Here is a 20,411-nt window from a genome sequence, read left to right on the forward strand (position 1 = left end):
AAATTGTGCAAGCTTCAGATCTTAATTGCAGTTAGCCCGTCTAGAGAACTTTCGCACCCCTAGATCTCAGGGTACGCGACACAGGTGGGAGGCGTTACTTTCCCCATATTACGGGTGGCCAAACTGAAGCACAGGTTCCATGTGCTGACCTCCTGTTCCCCTCACTGTCCCAGTCACAGACCCTTCATCCTCTCCTGAAGCTGGAGCACCTTTCAGAGTCCTCCTGCTCGTGCTCAAGTTACTGCACAAAAGGAGAGCGGACAGCGGTTTTGCTTTCATTCCTCGCTGTCAGTGAGCTGACCCCTTGCTCCCATCAGACTGGACGCGAATTGTTTTCACATGACCGTCTAGTAAGATCGGCGGCTCACATTTGGCCGCCAGGTCCTTCTGGGAATCATTTCCTCTCATGCATTACATTCCTCTGGGGCTTGGATTTGCTCTAGAAGGGCCAAAGCTGGTTGTCACCACGCACAAAAACCAAGGCAGCGCTACAGGACAGATGATCATGAATTAACCTTGTTTACTCCCTTCATGTCCATTCCCCCAAGCCTAGGTCACTGGCTGGCCAACCTCACTGTGCCCCCCTCTTCTGACAGGTCACTTACTCAACAAATATGGACTCTGGTTGTCCTTGGCAAGCCATTTCACAGACATTCCCCTTCTCCTCCCAGACCATTCCGTCCCTTCGCTGCTTCCAGGTCTGGTGATGGCTCAGATAAGTCAGTATCATTTACGCAAGACTTCCACGAGAGTTCAGCTAAACACGACTCCTTCGCGTCTCACTTGTTCTGTACAGACCAGTGACCTCAGACCTGACAGCCCTGCGGCGCTATGTATTCACATTCATTAGAGGCAGGGCAGGCACCGCTACCTATACATAAGGATGCCCCACACTTCCTATTATGAGACCGTGTTTGCAGTTGATTATAACTTAACCAGCCTTTAACCATTTGGTCTGTAATCTTCCAGGCTGGGTGTCTGCCTCAAGACGAATTTTTTTTGGAAAGTTTCAGCTTAAACAGCTCAGCCGCATCCAAGAACAGACTAGGGAAAAATACATTGTTTTGCCCATGTTAAAAATATTCTTGCAACTGTTTTGTTGAGAAGCTCTAGTGTCCCCATGCTTGGAGCAGGGACTTGAAATTTGGCAGAGGTCACCCTAGTGTCACAGATGTGCCTTTTGCTGGTCCCATTAAAGCCATCCAAATTTGGCCAAGTTACAAACCTCTGAAAGACTGTGTATTATATCATATAAACGCAAGGGGACTGAATGACAGCTGCACAGGCAACCTTAATTCTGGCATTTCCTAACTTTTGAGTTCTTGACTTTGCAACTTTAATGTTTTTTTATGGAGGTTTTTTTTTAATGCAATACTGAAACTAAAATGTATTAAATGTCTCCCTCTCCCGCTTCTAGGAAATGCATCTCTATAGTAACGTTCAGCAGAGGAACTCCAAGCTCTCCATAAACATTTTTCACATCTCAACCTGTAGGGTACAGAAGTGTCATTCCCTCCCTGGTTGCCTGGAAAACAGGGAACAAGGGCCACACAGGTGGAATAACTTGCCCAGGGTCCATCAGGGAAAAACCAAGCAAACGGGAGTCCAGACTCATACTCCCAAAGTATTAGACAACCCTGTTCTCTGCAAACTGCCTTTGTTACTTTCTCTTGGATATGTTCTGTCATGCAGAGCAGCAGCAAGTATCTGCCCAGGTGGGAATTTTCAAGGGTGCGGCCTCATAAAGATCATTGTGGTGCTAATGTTGAGAGTCATTCAGATTTTTTATTGTAGACGGGGTGTAAAAGAGATATAGATATACGAACAAGTGAGCCATCGGCTCCTGCACCGTACCGCCAACAGGTTATTTTAGAGAAAGGCAAATGAGACAATGCTGGGCATGGTGGGGGGACAAAGCGTGAGACTGGATCACTCCCTTTCAGCATGTACAACTAAAAATATTACTGTGTGCAAGACTGTTCAGGCCCTTTTCATACCATGCAATGGCTTTTTCTCTCCAGCTCCTGGGTAGCAAATTCCCAAAGCCTGTTCTATGCTGGGTGGAGCAGTGTTTGTTTTCATTGGTTTGCAGATTGTTGGCCACTAGCTATTAATTATCACTGGTATCGCAGTGGTGCCTGGAGACCTCAACCTGGGAGTGGGGCCCCATTGTGATGGGTGCTGGACATGCTCAGAAACCCAAAGAGGTTACATCTAAGTAGCTTGGAGCGAGTGAGGAGTCTTGAGAGAGCCCTTGCTCGCTTGCCACAGGACAGCGTCAAAGAGATGACTGAGCCATGCACTCCGTACCCACATGGCTCTGATTCTTCCCTTTGCTTCCAACGACAATCCAGCACACAGCTGCTTCCCAGCATGGCGCCAGAGAGGTCTGGTTGTTTCAATCATTAATCAGAGTGCCAAAAGCATGACAGGCAAGGAGACCCCAAAGGCCTTATGAGGTAAGCAGACTGACGAAGATGGGGGAGGCATGTAACATAAAAGCCAAGTGATGGGGTGGGGTGGAGGGGCATTGGCAGGCAGGAGCTTACCAGGGTCATCCTTCTGGTGCACCGTCTGCTGCGGAATGTACGTGGGGCCTGACCCCTCAGTTTCCGGGGCCTCGCTGGACATCGCCTCCAGCAACTTCTCCTGCTTCTGAATGAAGGACTCCATCCCGGCCAGGGACAAGGCGTCAGAGACCTGAGGAAACAGCCATGTGTCAGGGCCACAGCACTGGGAAGCAGGTGGCTATAACTGGCAACCCATCCCATCCAACTACTCTGCATCATACGAACAGCTAACCACTGCCCTGAACCATAGCCTCTCCCGGCTTCCGCCCTGCGTAGCCCTGCTGAATCCAGTGGCTCCCATCAGGGCACACTGGCTTGTCCATTAGCACCGCAAGCATAAAAATTAGATCACAGGGAGTCACTGTTGCTGCCATTCATTTTCTATTTCAACCTGCAACACCAGTTCCTGCTTCTGGGCTCCAGAACCATGCCCCAGCTGTGCCAATGCATCTCATTCTTGTCTTGCAACACCCTTTGTTATTCCAGCCCTAGATGCCCAACTCACCTGCCTTCATCTCCAACAACCCTTCTACCCCAACCAGCTCTGCCCATTTATTATTTGGACTGCGGTAGTGCCCAGTGACCAGGGCCCTGTGTACTAGGCGCTGCACAAAGATACAACAAAGAGATGGTTCCTGCCACCAAGGCCTTTCCTCACCTGCAGCCCCCCTTTACTACTGCAGCCCTGGTCTCCCCAATAGGTCTGTGAATGCTCTTCCTGCTTGGCTGGTAAGAATCCTGCTAGGCACTGGGCCCCTCTTGAACTAACCATGCAACTAGCTTCATGTTGGCTCAGACTATCAAACTAGTTGCACTGGTGACTGTCTCCAGCAGCAGCAAGCAGTGAATACGCTACATGGGGTCCCCACTGCACCACATCCCTTGTACACCTAGATTTTTCCAGTTCGGCCATCAAACAGTCTCCCAAAGACCCATGGTCCTGGCCACCTGACCAGCATCCTCGGCAGGATGCGCACTCACAGTGCTGCCCTCCCTCAGGCCATACAGGATCCTCTCATGTGCTTCGGCCACGCTCAGCACGGGAGCAATTTTACTGGACGGGAACCTCAGCCTGGTCCTGGGGAAGAGAGACAGAGCGGAGTTTAATGCCTTGTCCTTAATCTGATGTGAGGAGTTGCTAAAGCGGCAGCTAAGAACACAGAAAGCCACCCTGCTGTGAAAGGAAACCAGCTCTGATCTATCCTTTAACCAGGGCCAGATAAAGGGGCAGGCGACTGCCTGGGGTGCCAAGCTTGGGAGGCACTGGGCTTGGGGTGTTGTTTTTGTTGTTAGTGACAAAAGGGAAAGTAGAACATTTGAAGTGACATGTTTCAAGCATTCCGTATGCAGATTCATTTTTCACTAGCCTCCTAGAACATTCTGGACCTTTGTAGGATCTCGTGGAACCTTCCAGGCTTTCTGAGAACTGTATTTTCCTCGAACCTTCTAGAATGTTGTCAGCCAGGCCCTCGCTGGTTAGGACGTCGCAAGTCAGTCAGTGAGGTATAAGAACAGAATGAAGTGAAGTAAGAGCCCAGCTGCGATATTGTGAACCTTGTTCACATGGCTGACAACATTCTGGGAAATGTCGTTCTCAGAAAGTCTGGAAGGTTCCACGAGATTCTACCAAGGTCCAGAACATTCTAGGAGGTTAGTGAAAAATGAATGAATTACAAATGCAATAAAAAAATAAGGTAACAAATGGGAGAGGGGGGGTGCCAAAGATGCTCCTCGCCTGGGGCGCCATTTGGTCTAGGGCCGGCCTTGCCTGTAACCCCCAGTGGCCCTAGGCAAACCACTCGGTAGGTATAATTTCCAAAGGTCCTAGGTAATTTTTGAATGTAAAGCAGCATCGGATACATACCGTGAATGGCTCTGTACGTGCCATGATAAGCCCTGTCAAAGAAGCGCTTGTATCATGCTATAAAAGGGGGGGTCCTGCAAAGGGAGTCTCCATAAGGGCTTACAGACCACGTGGGTACCCAGAATACACACTCCAGGTGTCTGCAACACAGTCATGGTCTAGTGGTTAGCAGCAGCAGCCAGGGCTCCTGGGTTCTATTCCCAGCAATTCCATTGACCTACATGCAACATTGGGCAACTCACTTCGCTTCTCTGTGCCTCTGTTTCCCCATGCCAAGGGTTTGGGCTGGGGGTGCCTTAGATATTGATGGAGGAGCTCAGCTTCTGAGGCTGGAATTTCTGACCCAGAACAGGGATATTTCAGGGTGAGCACAGCATGCAGGAGTCAGTGATAGCCATGGGCCCTGCAAGCACCATGCTGCCTCGCCCACCTCCTGAGGAGACTGCAGCCCTGGCTGGTGCTTTGGGCCCAGGGAAGCACTGACAGGATGTTGCACAACAGTGACAGTGCAGCTCTGGCTACCATATATATATACATACACACACACACATGATCTAGGGTTGACTTAAGCTTGCCTTTACATGGGGAGCATGGACTAGATAACCTGTTAAGGTCCATTGCAGCCTTATATTACTGTGGTTGTGGTTCTAGATACATAGAATATCAGGGTGGGAAGGAACCTCAGGAGGTCATCTAGCCCTACCCGCTGCTCAAAGCAGGACCAATCCCCAGACAGATTTTTGCCCCAGATCCCTAAATTACCCCCTCAATGATTGAACTCACAACCCTGGGTTTAGCAGACCAATGCTCAAACCACTGAGCTATCCTTCCCCACCATAGAGATGTATACGCCCACTTCTTATACACTGGTTACCATTTTTTCTAAATTCAGATTTAAAATAATAATAAAAAGAACTCAACATGCCAATTCAAAGCTCTGGGTGCCCTAATCAACCACCATGACTTGGATAACGGAGTGGAGATGATGCTTATAAAATGTGCGGATGACACCAAGCTGGGAGGGATTACAAGCATTTTGGAGGGCAGGATTAGAATTCAAAGTGACCTTGACAAATTGGAGAATTTCTCTGAATCCAACAAGATGAAATTCAATAAAGACTAGTGCAAAGTTTTACACTTAGGAAGGATGAAAAATCAAATGTAAAACTACAAAATGAGGCTATCAGGCTAGGCAATAGTAGTGCTGAAAAGGAATTAGGGGTTATGGTGGATCATGAACTGAATATAAGCCAACAAAGTGATGCAGTTGCCAAAAAAAAAAGAACAATATAATTTTGGGGTGTGTTGTATGTAAGACACTGGAGGTAATTGTCCCTTTCTACTTGGCACTCGTGAGGCTCCAGCAGGAGTACTGTGTCAACTTGTGGGCACCACAATTTAGGAAAGATGTGGACAAATTGGAAAGAGTCCAGAGAAGAGCAACACGAATGATAAAAGGTTTAGAAAACCTGGCCTATGAGGAAAGTTAAAAGAACTGAGCATGCTTTAGTCTTGAGGAAAGAAGACTGAGAGGGGACCCGATAACAGGCTTCCAATGTGTTAAGGGCTGTTATAAAGAGGATGGTGATCAATTGTTCTCTTAAGGCAAGACAAGAAGAATGGACTTAATCTGCAGCAAGGGAGATTTAGGTTAGATATTAGGAAAAACTGTCTAACAATAAGGGTAGTTAAGCTCTGGAATAGGCTTCCAAGGGAGGTTGTTGGTCTAGGGTTACTAGGGGCTGGACTTGATGACTTCTTGAGGTCCCTTCCAGCCCCAGATTTCTATGATTAACAATACAATAAGTAGAATGGAATTCCCGCCGTATATATCCATGTGCATAGCTCTTCTCTTATCCACACACACACACACACACACACACACACACAGGCCCTCCTATGCCGGTCAATATTTCTTTTTTAAATAGAGATTTCTGTTCAGTGAGCGGTAGTCACTTATACACAAGCATATACATTAACATAACACATGTTCATAAAACCTTTTGCTATCAAACGCCCTAAGTAGGATTGTGTAACCCAACTATTAAATGTGCAGACACAGAGAGGTCTGAAGGATCTGGAAGGGCTGTTTGCTTTTTGGATCAATTAAAAAGTCTGTTTATAGCTAAGGAATGTTCTTTCCAGCCAAGATTGCCCCAAATCTGACTAAAAAAGAAAAGAAAGAAAAAAACTGTTCAGAGCAGCTTTTTGAAGCAAAACATCCCCTTTCAGGAAAACACATATGTATACACATACATGCATTCCAACCAAGTTGACCAGCGGCTTCTGTTGACTTTAGCAACAGCAGATAGTAAACACTTATGTAGCAAAGTACATGCAGTATCCTCGGCTTATGCCACAGGATAAACACTCCAGCATTCACTGGCCATTCCACTGGCCACCGCAAAGAGCTTGTGGAACTTTTGGTAAGGGGAGTGGGGGTTAACCCCCAAGTCTGGACCAAATCAAAACTCAGGTATTGAAATTACATTCTTCCTCCCGCAAACTCCCTTGCAGTTTCAGCTGGATTTGGGATTGTGTCCTAAAGTATTGTGGATGGTTGCCACTATTGCTGTTTAAACATCAGCTGCGCTTCACCCCAGAGGAAGCCGCATTTCACTGGTACAGCTTGTGCATTGGTTTAAAGATTATAATGCAATCCTTCAATAACATAAGCATGTCCTCCAATGCATTGCACCTCCAACAGCACAAAATACAATGTTTCAGTGCAGATCCCATGGGAAGAGTGCCACCTATCATCAGCCAGCACCAATTCCTGGAATATCTGAGTGTTCCCCTTGGGGTCTCCTCTTCACATACTGACCCAAGTTGACCCTGCTTAATTTGTAAAATGTAATGGAGTCACAGCACAAGGTAGGACGGCTGCATATTACTCACCATTTCAAAGCACCCAACATCAAGCCTGGTATTTGGTGCTGCCTTGAAGCACTAATTATCCTATGTTCAGTCCACTGATACTGTCAACATGCTACGCATAACCTGAAAAAAAGAGTCCTTACTTATTAGCCTTCTTCCCATCCGTCTGGGATTTCCCATCCACCTCTGCCTCGCTGAGCTCTTCCGTTGGGCTCTGAGGTTCCGACCTGGGAAACGCCGTCTTCAAAGTGTCCACAATGGCATTGAGCACAATCTGCCAGGGGTGGGAAAAGCAAGGTGGTTAGCTCCTCGTGAAAGAGGAAGATACCATGTTCCAGAAAGAGGTGTCCTCTGGCTTCCAACTCAGCCGGTAACTGCCTATCGACCGCTACTAAGGAGGAAGAAGAATGTGGCACGGCCAGAACAACCTTCACTTTGGGATTAAAAGAGCTCAATGCTGCACCAAAAAATGTCATCCATGCTCCTTTAGGGTAAGGTCCTGCTGTCAGCAGAGTCAATGGGAGTTATTGGGGAAGCCAGTGGGACAAGGCATGGGCCCATAATGCCACTTAACAGATTTTTTTTAATATGGAGATATACCTATCTCATAGAACTAGAAAGGACCTTGAAAGGTCATCTGAGTCCAGTCCCCTGCCTTCACAACAGGACCAAGTACCATCCATGACAGATTTTCTTTTTTTTTTGGGCCCCAGATCCCTAAATGGCCCCCTCAAGGATTGAACTCACAACCCTAGGTTTAGCAGGTCAATGCTCAAATCACTGAGCTATCCCTAGCTATTAGGGGCAAAGGGGTAGCCAAGATGCCCAGAGAAACGGACAAGAACTGATGGGCAGCTCAAACCTCCACTTAGCTTCAGTCTCTCCTTCCCGTCTCTGCTCCCATGGCTGACAGGCGCTCCCCTTTAGACCAGGCCTACACTGCAATTGTGGGCGGGAGATCACAGCTTGTGGAGACAGACTCAGTGCTAAGGTTGATCTAGCTAGCTGGAATAACAATAGCAGTGAAGCCGTGGCAAGTACATACCCAGGTGCTGGGTGGGCTTGTACAGTCCGTGCTGCTGCTAGCAATCATTATTCGAGCTAGCTAAATCAAAGTTAGCTCAGGGATGCCTACATGCACTGCAGTCACACCTCTGACCGCAGGGTAGACATAACCTGAGAGTCACAGGGTCTCTCCAGGTAACATTTTAGATGGAGGCCTGTTAAACCGTCTGAACCGCACATATGCTTGTAAAGGACACTTCTTAAAGTGCCCCTACTGGAGCTGCCGGGGGTTCAGTGGAGTGGCAGGCGCTGAAAGTGATCCATCTGTAGATAGAGCCCTTGCTTGGGGTGTTCAGGGCATGGGAGCAGCTACTGCTCTGGCAAGATTCCATCTGGGAGAGGCACGTGCTAGGATTTTAATGCAACAGCAAAAGGAAGAGAGACTGATTTCACTTTGATTTTGTTTATGGGCACCAGGTGCACCACGAGAGGAAGTGTTGGCCAGCATGTCAAGTGTGTTTAAATTAGATTGCAATATCTTCAATGCAGGGACGCTGTCTGAACCATTTTCCCAAGGGCAGGACAGCCTGGATTGTGTGAACATCACAGGGGACAGAGTAAATTTGGAAAATTGAGACTTTGGATAAATCAAGGGAACTTTCAGTGTGACTGTTGTAGAGGGAGGAGGGGCAGGACCCTGTTTGGGGGAGGGATGGCTGTTGCGCTGGGCTGTGTATATTTCAGCACTCTGGAAACTGGAAGAACGAAGAAGGGAAAGCTATAAAAAGCATCACTCTCATTCATTCAGAGCCAAATACACTGCGCATCCAGGCATTCAGCTAAGCCTTAACCCAAGTGGTTTTAACAAGCAGTCGTGCACCCAGGTGCCCAAGCAGAAACCGATCTGTAAAGGACAGGTTTGAAAACTTTGTATTGCTCTCATTAAATAAATAAATAAATAAAAACTGCCCATTAACAATCAGGGATTGGCCAGCTGATGTAAATACAGTAACCCATAAAAAGAACAGGAGTACTTGTGGCACCTTAGAGACTAACAAATTTATTAGAGCATAAGCTTTCGTGGACTACAGCCCACTTCTTCGGATGCATATAGAATAAGTGGGCTGTAGTCCACGAAAGCTTATGCTCTAATAAATTCGTTAGTCTCTAAGGTGCCACAAGTACTCCTGTTCTTTTTGCAGATACAGACTAACACGGCTTCTACTCTGAAACAGTAACCCATGAGTACCAATCCCCAATTCTAACTACTAGACTATGCATCTTTATCTAATTATTAAAATATCTATGCAGCAAGGTTTCCTAGGAAAAACACAATGTGTAGGTTGTAGGTATCTTACACCCCTCCTATAACCTGAGATCAGATAACACATGTTACCACTCAGGAGATTTGTTCAGAGAGCTCACAATCCAGGAGATCTGGGGAAGAGTACCCAAAGGTGCACCAGGCACATAAGAGTTAGTATCTTTCCGAATCACCAACACTTGAGCTCATCAACTGAGCTGGGCACTTGCAAGATGGGGTGGGAAAAGTGATCATTGAATGAATGAACCATCCCTCTGTCTCCTCTTCTTTCCCCTTCTGTTACCTACAACGTCCTATGCTTTTGATGGGAAGGGTAGCAATTTGGGTCACAGACGCCATTTGCACAAAGCAAGCAAGGGTGGTCTTATGGTTAAAGCAGGGGACTGTGACTCCAGTGACCCAGACTCCATAGGCAAGTCATTCGATATTTCTGTGCCTTGGTTTCCCCCACTGTGACAGGGGGATTAAAATACTTCATTTCTCCACTTCTGCGGCCATGCAGATTGCAAGCTCTCTGGGGCAGGGACTGTCTCTAACCAGGGGTATGTACAGCACCTAGCACAGCGGGGTCCCAGAGCTCAGCTGGGGCCTCTAGATGCTAATAAATAACAACAGGCAGACAAAAGCCTAGGAGGAGAAAGTATTTTAATGCGTTAGGATGAGAGCGTTCACACAAATGGAGCTCAGCAGATGGCAGCTACACAGGGGCATGAAGGTACCTTGTCTATTCTGGAGACCACGAAGGGTTTCTTGACAAACGCGATCCTGGCGTCCGTGTTCAGGGCGAGGAACTCCTGCACCTGCTCACTATTGGCAATCTCGGGAATGCTGCACAGTTGCTGCAAAGGAAAACACAGGGTTGGGTCCTCAGAGACAGATGAGTCCTGGTAAAGCCTGTTGTCCATCTCTCCTGGTGATCAGTACCAGATTGTTTTTTATGCTCTAGTCTCCAGATGTTCCAAGAGACTGCATGACCACCACTCCCCAGGGAAAATTCTCCCACACTCCGACAGGGTATTTGTTGAGCTATCCACCCTGAATTTCTTCCCTCCTCCATAAAATGCAAGAGGGCAAAGTCATGCCTTGTATGGATGATTTGGAGTCAGTAGGGGGAAAAAGCAGACCAAGGCTTCTCTTGTTGCCTCCTCCCCCTCGAAAAAAAAAAGTTAGAGGCCATTTCTGAAAGTTTGACTTGCCCAAGGTCACATACACATGTGGCAAAGCCAGGATAAAAGTCCAGGAAGTGTGTTCCCAGTCCTCTGCTCTAACTAGTCCCTCACTACTCTGCTCTGTTCAGTCACACAGATGGATCCTGCCCAAACAGATCACAGTCATAAGGAAGAGAGAGGCGGCTGAGTCTGTTTAACGATAGGGACCTGAGAGAACATCTCACCTTCAAGAACGATTCCAGGAGACTTTTTCTGGCTTCCACCTTGTCACTGTCCATGTTTCCAAACGGAAGATCAGGAAAAAGTTTCTTTGGACCTTTGACATCTTCAAAATAAAACACATGCATAAGTAAAAATAAGACGCATCAGTAATGTTAATAAAGGGTTAAATCCCGACTCACGCTGAGGAGTAACTTACTACACCCATAGGCCAATGGCAGAGTAGATTAATGCTCTGCATGAACTAGGGTGAAAGGATCTGGCCTCAAATATATACAGAGCTTTCTTCCCAAGTCTTTTAAGACACAGGCCTCTGCAATGCCAAAGGACTGGAGGTGTTGGTTAAGAGATAATAGACAACCCGAGAGAATTTATTATCTGTAATAAGTTGTTATATTACAATGTTTCAGCATTATCCAAACAATGGACTTTCCAGTGGGCTGGAGATTTCAAAACCCCGACTTTTCATTCCAAAATCACAATGAAAATAATTCTCAAAACCAGAGGCTCCTATGGTATGGAAATTCTGTTGTCTGACCAGCTCTCCACTGCTTAGTCAAGGGCCCCCCATTACGTTAGAAAAGGGACATCCTAATCTGGGCTGCAGCAAGGGCTATGTTAAGACCTTAGGAGGAATCTAGCAGCCAGTCCTGCTCTGCACTTTGATGTGCACCCGTTACCAGACATGGACACTCCTCCCCGGCATCCTCTCTTCTAACTAGCTTGGCAGAGGAACGGGAATTGCTTGTCGTTGGAGTCCCCCAGCAGTTAACGCCTGCAGTGATTTGGATTAGGGAAGCCATGAGCTGCACTCGGTTGAGCCATATTTGGTGCTTGCGCTGCATGTTGGTCACCTCTACCACAGGGCTTGCTCCTGGAACCTACAGTGATGCTCCTTGAAGCACCCACCCATCAGCAATCAGGAAGGGGTGACCAGCTCCCGCCCACCACTCTGAGAGCCCCGTTCCCGTCCCGGGGGAGCTAGCCCAGTGTTGCTGGCTGACCCACACCCCTCTCTGCTGTTGTGGATCACAGTGCACAACAGGCAGGGATATCAGGAAGAGGATGGACTGGGCAGTGCTGCAGAGGCTCCTACAGCAGGGAGAATGGCTGATATGCATTGGGGGAGGTGGGGAGCAGGATCTCTCTCACTGTGGCCAGAAGGGGGCACTTGGGAACTCAGATGAAGTTCAGAGAGAGGCAGGGGGAATACTGAGGTCATCCTAGCCTCCTGTTAGCCCACCGTATGCTGGCCTATGGACGCTCACCGGGCCGTCTCAATGGGGCACCCATTATATTTAGCCAAGCAGTGCCATGCAGAGGTGGCAAGGAGGGGCAGGGAGGTGGGGAAGGCAGCTAGGGCTTTTACAGGGAACCAGCTTGAGTGCTGACTTTTAACGAATTTCCGCAGCTCGGGTTTCTCCTCCAGCCTGGTCTGCAGGTTCAGGAACTCGCGATAGCGCCGGTTCACCGTGTGGTAGGCCACTTGCTGGAGGCTGTTGGCGTTCTCACTCTCCAGCGCGGTCTCATACTGCGGAGGAAGAGGGCAGGCCATTAGTCAGTCGTTAACTTGTGGAGACCACAAGACACACCTTAGGGACAAAGATCCCTCCCTGGGCCAGGAGATGAGACCCAGGAATACCCACTCTCAATCTCTCGCTCTAACCACTGGGCCCACACTACCTCCCGGGGTGGATAAAAGTGGAGGGTTTTTTTTTTAAGTAATTTAAACGGGATTTGATTTTTGTTATTTACAATTCAAATACATTTTTTGTTTTCAAAAATAAACCGATTTAAAATGAAATCTGAATTTAATACAAAATATGTTAAGGCCTAAACTTATTATAATCTCTTAAAACATTTGAACAAACAATAAATATGCTGAATCCATGAGCCTCTATCAAAACCTTTGAGTTAAAGGCTGCTTTTCTATAAAAAGAAAGAATTGGGGGAAAACATCTACCTTGTGAGGTGAAGCTTAATAAATATGGCACAATAGTGGTAAATAAGCAATAGATCAGGGGTCGGCAACCTTTCAGAAGTGGTGTGCCGAGTCTTCATTTATTCACTCTAATTTAAGGTTTCACGTGCCAGTAATGCATTTTAACGTTTTTAGAAGATCTCTTTCTATAAGTCTATAATATATAACTAAACTATTGTTGTATGTAAAGTAAATAAGGTTTTTAAAATGTTTAAGAAGCTTCATTTAAAATTAAATTAAAATGCAGAGCCCCCCAGACCAATGACCAGTGAGAGTGCCACTGAAAATCAGCTCGCGTGCCACCTTCGGCATGCGTGCCATAGGTTGTCTGCAATAGATCATTCACCATTTTCTTCCATACTACAAAAAAAAAAATATGTACAATTAATAAAAGTCTGAAAATATTAAGCTATACAGTTGCTTAAATAAATATAGCTAGTTATAGTGTACCTTCCTAGGTACCAAATCTCATGTGAAGGCTTTCTTTAGTTGTAAATCAACATGATTTTTATGATCATCTCAGCCAAGGAGAATACATCTTTCTTTAGAGAAGAACTGAAGTACAAATGGAAAAGTTGATTGAAATTGAGGATTTCGAATCAAGGTTTTCCACTTGGTCATTGAAATCACAGATTTAAATCAACCTGCCCTGCTATGGCCAAAGCTCCCAGCGGAGGGGGCAATTAGCTTGGCCTAAAACACCTTGCTGATCCTCTCTTCCAGAGCATTGGCCTTCCTGCAATGCCCCCCCTCCAACAAGAACAGAGGAGTGACTGTATCACCTTGACCGTGTAAAGTGTGTAGGGATGGAACCCTGTCCCGCTGTGTTCCCGGGCAGTGATGGTTCCGGTTATCCGCAGGTTCTGGATGATGACTGGGCTGTCAGGGCTACTGAGCGGCTCAAAGCTGAAGGTATGGGAGGAGTAAAGTGGGAGAGGCGGCTGGCTGGGGTCCAGGGGACTCTTCGCTGGATTCTCCAGAAAGGACGGTCGCCTCAAGAAAGGCTTCTCTGGATCATCCAGCAGGGCGGTGACAGAGGCCAAGCTTTCTTCCCTCTCCACTGCGGAGTCGATTTGTATGTCAGGGCACCGGCCCAGCGCAGAGGGGAGGACGCTCGTTTCAGAGCTAGAGGCGGTGCTCTCCTCCAGATACCCATCCTTAGCAACCACACCGTCCTCTTGGTCCAGGCCGTTCGGCCCCTCCAGCACCCCAAAGGAATCCTGGAATGTGTCAGTGAGGAATTCCTCCGTGGACAACAGCACCACGGAATCAGAGTCCTTGCCGAGGTCAGACATAGGGGACTCCAGCTCTGAGTCCTCACACAGGAAGAGGGAGCCCAGAGTATCTGGCTGGGGGTAGTGCACGGGCGTGCTCCCGGCTTTCCTACCGTCAGCATCAGCACCAGGCTCTCCGCTCGTCACGTCCTTCCCCTCTTCCGCTTCCTGGGGGTTGCACTCCAGACTGTCCACCACATCGTAACTGGGGAGCTCTGAAGGCCTTGGAGATGGTGCCACAACTTTCAGTGGCAAAGAATTCGGCACTGTGGGCTGGCAGGGGGAGGCGGCCAATGGAGGCTCATCCCCCTTTCCCCTTCTCACCCCTTTGCTGCCCATCTTGGAGAAAATCCCAATTAGCAACAGGTTGATCCAGTCAGGATCAGACATCTTCTTGATCATAGGCAGAAGAACATTGCAGGTGACCAGCTCCACCACCACGAAGCGCCCGGTCCTAGTTTCCAGGTGAGGCTTGGGCACCAGCACCTGAAGCAACAGGTCCACAATGCTCCGGGCATAGTTCACTTCCATGGCTGGGCTCTGGACAGCTGGGTGTGGGGCAGAGAGCTCACTGTATGCTCGCCAGAGCTGGTCTGCCAGCTGAGCTGGTCCTGCCGGGCTCCTTGCAGCCTCCATGCTCTCCCTTGCTTTCATATAGCTTTGCAGGTGGCAACCACAAAGCAAGAGAATCTTATGGGTCAAGGCTTGCTTGTCCACCAGTGCCATCCTCCTTTTGAGCTCTAAGGCCAGGCCTGTCATGGCCTTCCTCACCTCGTCCTCAAAGCCCTGCTCGCTGCTGACCGTCCGGTACCACGAGGACACAAAGTCCCGGATGATCTTCTGGATCATGCGGTCAATCTCCTCGTCCAGCTGCCTCTCCGCCTCGGGGCTCTGCAGGCAACTCTCCAGCAGGACGAACCGTTCCAAGTGGAGCCGGCTGCGGGTGCCGATGACGGCCTGGGACCCCAGCCATCCCCCCAACACTGCCAGCAAGCCGGAGAGGAGGCAAAGCAGCCAGACGTTAACCAGCAAGTGGACGACTAATAACCAGGCTAACAGGGCCCCCAAAACCATCAACTTCCTGTTGCCTACCAGATCGCTCAGCCCGCTGCCTAGGCTAGCGCAGGACTCCTGCGTCTTTAGCATCCTCTGGTTTTCCATCGAAAGAACCAGGGAGCTTGGTGCTGGGCTTGCAAGTCTGAAAGCCTATTTCCCCAGCCCAGGCAGATCAGCACCTTGTAAACATCACATCCAACCAGCTGGGACACAGGAGAGGCAAACGCAAACTACTCTCTGCTGACTGCCAAACCCCAGCACCCAGACAGCCCCACCGAGCCACGGATTACAAGCCAGGAGGCGCTTTGCAAAGGCACCTTTGCCTCTCTCTTTGTCACAGCCCCAGGTAAGACCAAACCAGCCAGGCCAACCAGCCCCCTTTAAAACCACTGACTCCTGGAACGACATGAGTTGCTTTAAAAACTACAGCTGGGTGAAAAACTTCCTGCTTTTCAGATCACAGGGGCAGAGCGACCCTAGCCTCTCCTCCCCCCACATCTGCACCCCAACTTTCCCTATAAACCCCCTGCCAAGCCAGTGGGCTCTCAAATCCTGCTGCCACCCACAGGGCCTTAACCGGGTGCTCGCTGGAATACGTCACGGGTTTGTCTGAGTGCTGCATTGCCAGGCATTGCTGGCGCTTGGCTCCTTTGCTCTCTCCCAGCTCCGCTTGGCATCTGTGGCTGACTCAGCAGCTGCTCCCCCTGCCTGCTGCTGGCCCTTCTCCTGCCAGGAAATGGACCTGGGGCTGGTGGCTCAGGGCTGTTGTCTGAGAGCTGCCGGATCTGCCTCTGCCAAGGAGATGCCAGCGAAAGGGGAAAGGGAAAGGCCCAAAGCAGCACAGAGAGGCGTTTCTCAGTGCCATCTAGTGAAAGGGAAGCAGCAGCACAGAAAATACTGCGGCAGTTCAAAACATGGTCTCTGCTCATGCAGCCACTAGCACATCCTGGGGACTTGAGGTGGCTTTTACTAGCAAATAATAAGAACAGGAGTACTCGTGGCACCTTAGAGACTAACAAATTTATTAGAGCATAAGCTTTCGTGGACTACAGCCCACTTCTTCGGATGCATACAGAGTGGAATAAATATTGAGGAGATATGTATACACACATACAGAGAGCATAAACATATCTCCTCAATATTTATGCTCTAATAAATTTGTTAGTCTCTAAGGTGCCACAAGTACTCCTGTTCTTTTTGCGGATACAGACTAACACGGCTGCTACTCTGAAACCTAGCAAATAATAATCAACAGTGTAACATCTGGGGCAGCCAAAGGAAAGACACGAGCCCACGTGGTGTAAAAATCCCACAAACACTGAAGTAGCTAGAGCAGTATCTGCCCTCCCAGCTAGGGTGACCAGATGTCCTGATTTTATAGGGACAGTCCCGATTTTGGGGTCTTTTTCTTATATAGGCTCCTATTACCCCCCACCCCCGTCCTGATTTTGTCTCACTTGCTGTCTGGTCACCCTACTCCCAGTCAGCGCTGGCCACAAACCTCCCAAGCACCCCTTGTTTCAATTCCCATTCCCCTACCGGATCTCTCTCAAACCAAGCCCACCTGCAACCCAGAAACCCATTCCAGTGGTTTCAAGTTACAGCCTGAAGTGCATTAGTGAATTACACCTCACCTCCCTGCTGCCTGCTGGCAGATGGGGAAACTGAGGCACAGTGAAGTGACTTCCCATAAAGAGTCGGTAATAGAACGTAGGTGTTCCCTAGCCCTCAGTCCCTTATTCTAAACATGAGATTGCTCTCTTCCTGATTTTATACCATCATGGAAGAGGCTGGGTGCTCCTGAGAACTTGCATCCTGGATCAGCAAGGCAGGAACGAGATGTTAGAAATGCAGTGTTACAAAAGTATCCGGCTACAATTACCTAACCACGTAACTATCATGGCTGACTCAGGTAATTACAGTGAAACCTGACTGACATGGAGATGAGTGAATGGGATTTCCCAATCGGACATTCCCCAGGAAAGCTCATAACTGGAAGCAGATCTGGTCTCTGTAATCTGCTTGAATCAGAGCATCAGATCCAAACACCACTGAGCTTTGGGAAATTCAGATTTGGATCCAGGTGAGGTCCAAACTTTACAGCAGGGGTCGGCAACGTTCGGCACGCGGCTTGCCAGGGTAAGCACCCTAGCGGGCCGGGCCAGTTTATTTACCTGCTGACGCGGCAGGTTCGGCCGATCGCTGCCCCCACTCGCCGCGGTTCGCCGTCCCGGGCCAATGGGGGCGGCGGGAAGCGGCGCGGGCCAAGGGATGTGCCGACCCCTGCTTTACTGTGTGATCCCGACTCTAGTATTAAACAACCAAGCTTCATTAGCAGTTATCATTTTTAGGTATCACTTGTTAAGTGCTCAAAGACTGAGAAAATAGAAAAATAGACCATCTCTACCTTACAGCCCTTGCCTCTCACTTGATCCTGTGGTTAAAGATACTGGGCTGTGACTCAGGAGATCTACCTGTCTTAGGGCCTGACTTCACATGGAGTTATTCCTGATTTACTCCATGTGTGGAAACTCTTACTCCGGAATAAGAGTGCAGTGTTCCTGTTTAGCTTAATCCTCTCCACTTATTCTGGCATAAAAGATCCACACATGGAGTTAATCAGGAACAACTTGATGTGCATTTAGGTTCTTACATAGCCTTAGGTACTTATATTGCCCCCATTCCTGTAGCACAGAAAGACTAAGGCTCAGATCCTTGAAAGTATTTAGGTGCTTAATTCCCATTTCTATTGTACCTGGTATTTAGGAGCCTAAGTAACTTTGAGGCTCTGGGCTTAGGTGACTTGCCCAAGGTCACACCGAAAGTCTGTAGCAGAGCAGGGACTGAAACCAAGATCTCCTGAGTCTAGATTAGCACTCTAACCACTACCCCATACTTCCTCTGGGGTCAGTGCCTCCCTCTCCCACAGGCTCCCTGTGGGTGTGTCTACACTGCAGCTGGGAGCAAGCCTCCCAATATGGGATGGACACACTTGTGCTAGCAGGGCTCCAGATAGGAACAGCCACACTGCTGTTAGCTGCTTTGGACTCTCAAGCCTGAGGGGTTAGGCCTTTAATAAAGCAGGTCCTAGAGCAGGGTTGTAGCTTTCCCCAGCAAGTGTAAGGAGCGCTAGACGGCAGGGGTTCTCAACCTTTTTCCTTTCTGAGCCCCCACAACATGCTATAAAAATTCCACAGCCCACCTGTGCCACAAAAGCCGTTTTTCTGCATATAAAAGCCAAGGCCAGCATTAGGGGATAGCAAGCAGGGCAATTGCCAGGGGCCCCACTCTACAGGGGGCTCTATGAAGCTAAGTTGCTCAGGCTTCGGCTTCAGCCCCAGGCAGTGGGCTTGGGCTTTCTGCCCTGGGTCCCAGCAAGTCTAATGCTGGCCCTGTTTGGTGGACCTCCTGAAACCTGCTCGTGGCCCCCAGACCCCTGGTTGAGAACCACTGCTGTACAACATGTTCCCTGCAGTACACAGAGCCCCACAGCTCTGCACCCCCTACCCACTTGGGAGAGGAACAAGGGAGTCCTAGATACAAGTTGCCGTAGCAGGGCAAAAATCTTGATTCTCCCCTGCCTTGCACAGCTGTAAGCGATGAGCCAGGCTGCACAGCAGGCCTGGCGTGTTCATCAGAGGCCAGTTAGCTCAGGCATGGCTCTAGCATGCTGCAGACAGGCACCAGCACTACAGCTGGCCAGGGGGAAGCCTGACTGGATCCCTGGTCTGCTGGGGGTTTCTGGGCACGAGGAGAATGGTGGAGCTCCACAGCTGAGAGCAGAACGCAGGGCCTCAGGACAGCAGTGTAGAGTGTGAGCGATTAGCAAAGGTGCCTTGAGTGAGCTTAGTTAGTGTGAGGGTGAAGAGGGGGTGAGAGAGGGATCCTGACCATGTCATATCCTCATTTATTCAGTGCTCAGGATGGCTTGACCTCACTAGCAGACTAAAACCCACCCCTGTGCTGGCAGCTAGGCACAGATAGGCAGCCCGGGTGGTGCATGGAGCAGCGTGAAGTGCTTATGCTGTGCCAAGCTTGCAGCAGCCTGCCCAAGTGGGTTTCCTGAGTAACCCCAAGTAGAATGTGCTACGTGATATGATGTGGAACCCTGCTTGTCTTAGCCCCCACCTGTGCTTTCTGAGGGGGGCATCAGACTGAAAGCAAAGGTCAGAAAACATGACAGATCAAAAAGGCAACTGTATCCCCCAGAGGATGGCCAAATCCCCCGTTGGGCCCTGTGGTCTCTGAGAAGACATCTCCAGGGACAGCCACCTCCCACGGAGTGGGGGAAACCATGAGGGACTTTTGCTGCTCAGGGAAATGAAAGGACTTTCCATGGGATTTTTTTTTAAATTGGTTTCTTCAGAATAAATCTCTCCTGAGGTTCCCAGATCCCCACCTCAGAAGAGCCTGCTCTTTAAATGAGCTGCTGAGACTCTCACTCAAAGCAAGAACTTCCAGCAAGGTAGATGTGTCCGACGAGATTCATGGGGAGCGGAAGGAAACAAGGAGAGGTCATTCCCTCAGTGACAAGGTAATGCTGGCTTTTAAAGGGACACTGACGGAGGTAATGCTGGCTTTTAAAGGGACACTGACGGAGGTGAGCATTCCTGCGTGGTGCTCCATGCCATGGGTCCCACACAGCTCTGTCTAGATTCTGATTAGGTCGCACGGGAGGATCAGTCTGTGCAAGGTAGTGTAACATACTGTGATCCACAGAGCTGTTGCTCCTGACTAGTGGAGTTAGCGGAGGTCGGTGCTGGGCTCAGACCCTGCTTTGGTCTGTGACTGGGGGTCAAATTTGTCCTCACCTAGAGACTTCCAGTCATGCAGCCTGTTGCACTGAGGCTTAGAAACCAGAGTAGTGAGGGAGGCTTGGGGGTCAGGCTGCAGGCCCAACTAAAAGGATTAAATCTACTAACCCCACGTTATTTGCTCTGTGTCAAGTCTTCTTCTAAATGACAGCTGAGCAACACAAGGGCTGCTGATCACATGGCAGCGTGACAGGCAAGGCCATGGCAGTATTCTCTGTGGTCCTTTGTTTTACATGAATTGCAGTAGTGACATGCAAG

General features: G+C 49.0%; 1 protein-coding gene across 2 annotated transcripts in view; it reads right to left on the minus strand.

Annotated features, from left to right (window-relative positions):
* SNX19 (sorting nexin 19) overlaps positions 1-16,157 on the minus strand; it is a 51,257-nt gene extending 35,100 nt beyond the window's left edge. The window contains exons 1-7 of one of the 2 annotated variants that reach the window (XM_005303910.5): positions 13,792-16,157; positions 12,421-12,559; positions 11,034-11,134; positions 10,360-10,479; positions 7,455-7,585; positions 3,552-3,648; positions 2,550-2,700 (exon numbers count right to left, since the gene is read on the minus strand). In XM_005303910.5, coding sequence (XP_005303967.2) covers positions 2,550-2,700; positions 3,552-3,648; positions 7,455-7,585; positions 10,360-10,479; positions 11,034-11,134; positions 12,421-12,559; positions 13,792-15,444 — 2,392 coding nt within the window. In that variant the 5' untranslated portion in view covers positions 15,445-16,157. Of the gene's footprint in view, positions 1-2,549; positions 2,701-3,518; positions 3,649-7,454; positions 7,586-10,359; positions 10,480-11,033; positions 11,135-12,420; positions 12,560-13,791 lie in introns of both variants that reach the window. The other variant, XM_065570438.1, reaches the window with a different exon arrangement.
* Positions 16,158-20,411: the final 4,254 nt, after the last annotated feature.

This window comes from Chrysemys picta, chromosome 16 (assembly GCF_011386835.1).
Source record: "Chrysemys picta bellii isolate R12L10 chromosome 16, ASM1138683v2, whole genome shotgun sequence".
NCBI classification, from domain to species: Eukaryota; Metazoa; Chordata; order Testudines; family Emydidae; genus Chrysemys; species Chrysemys picta.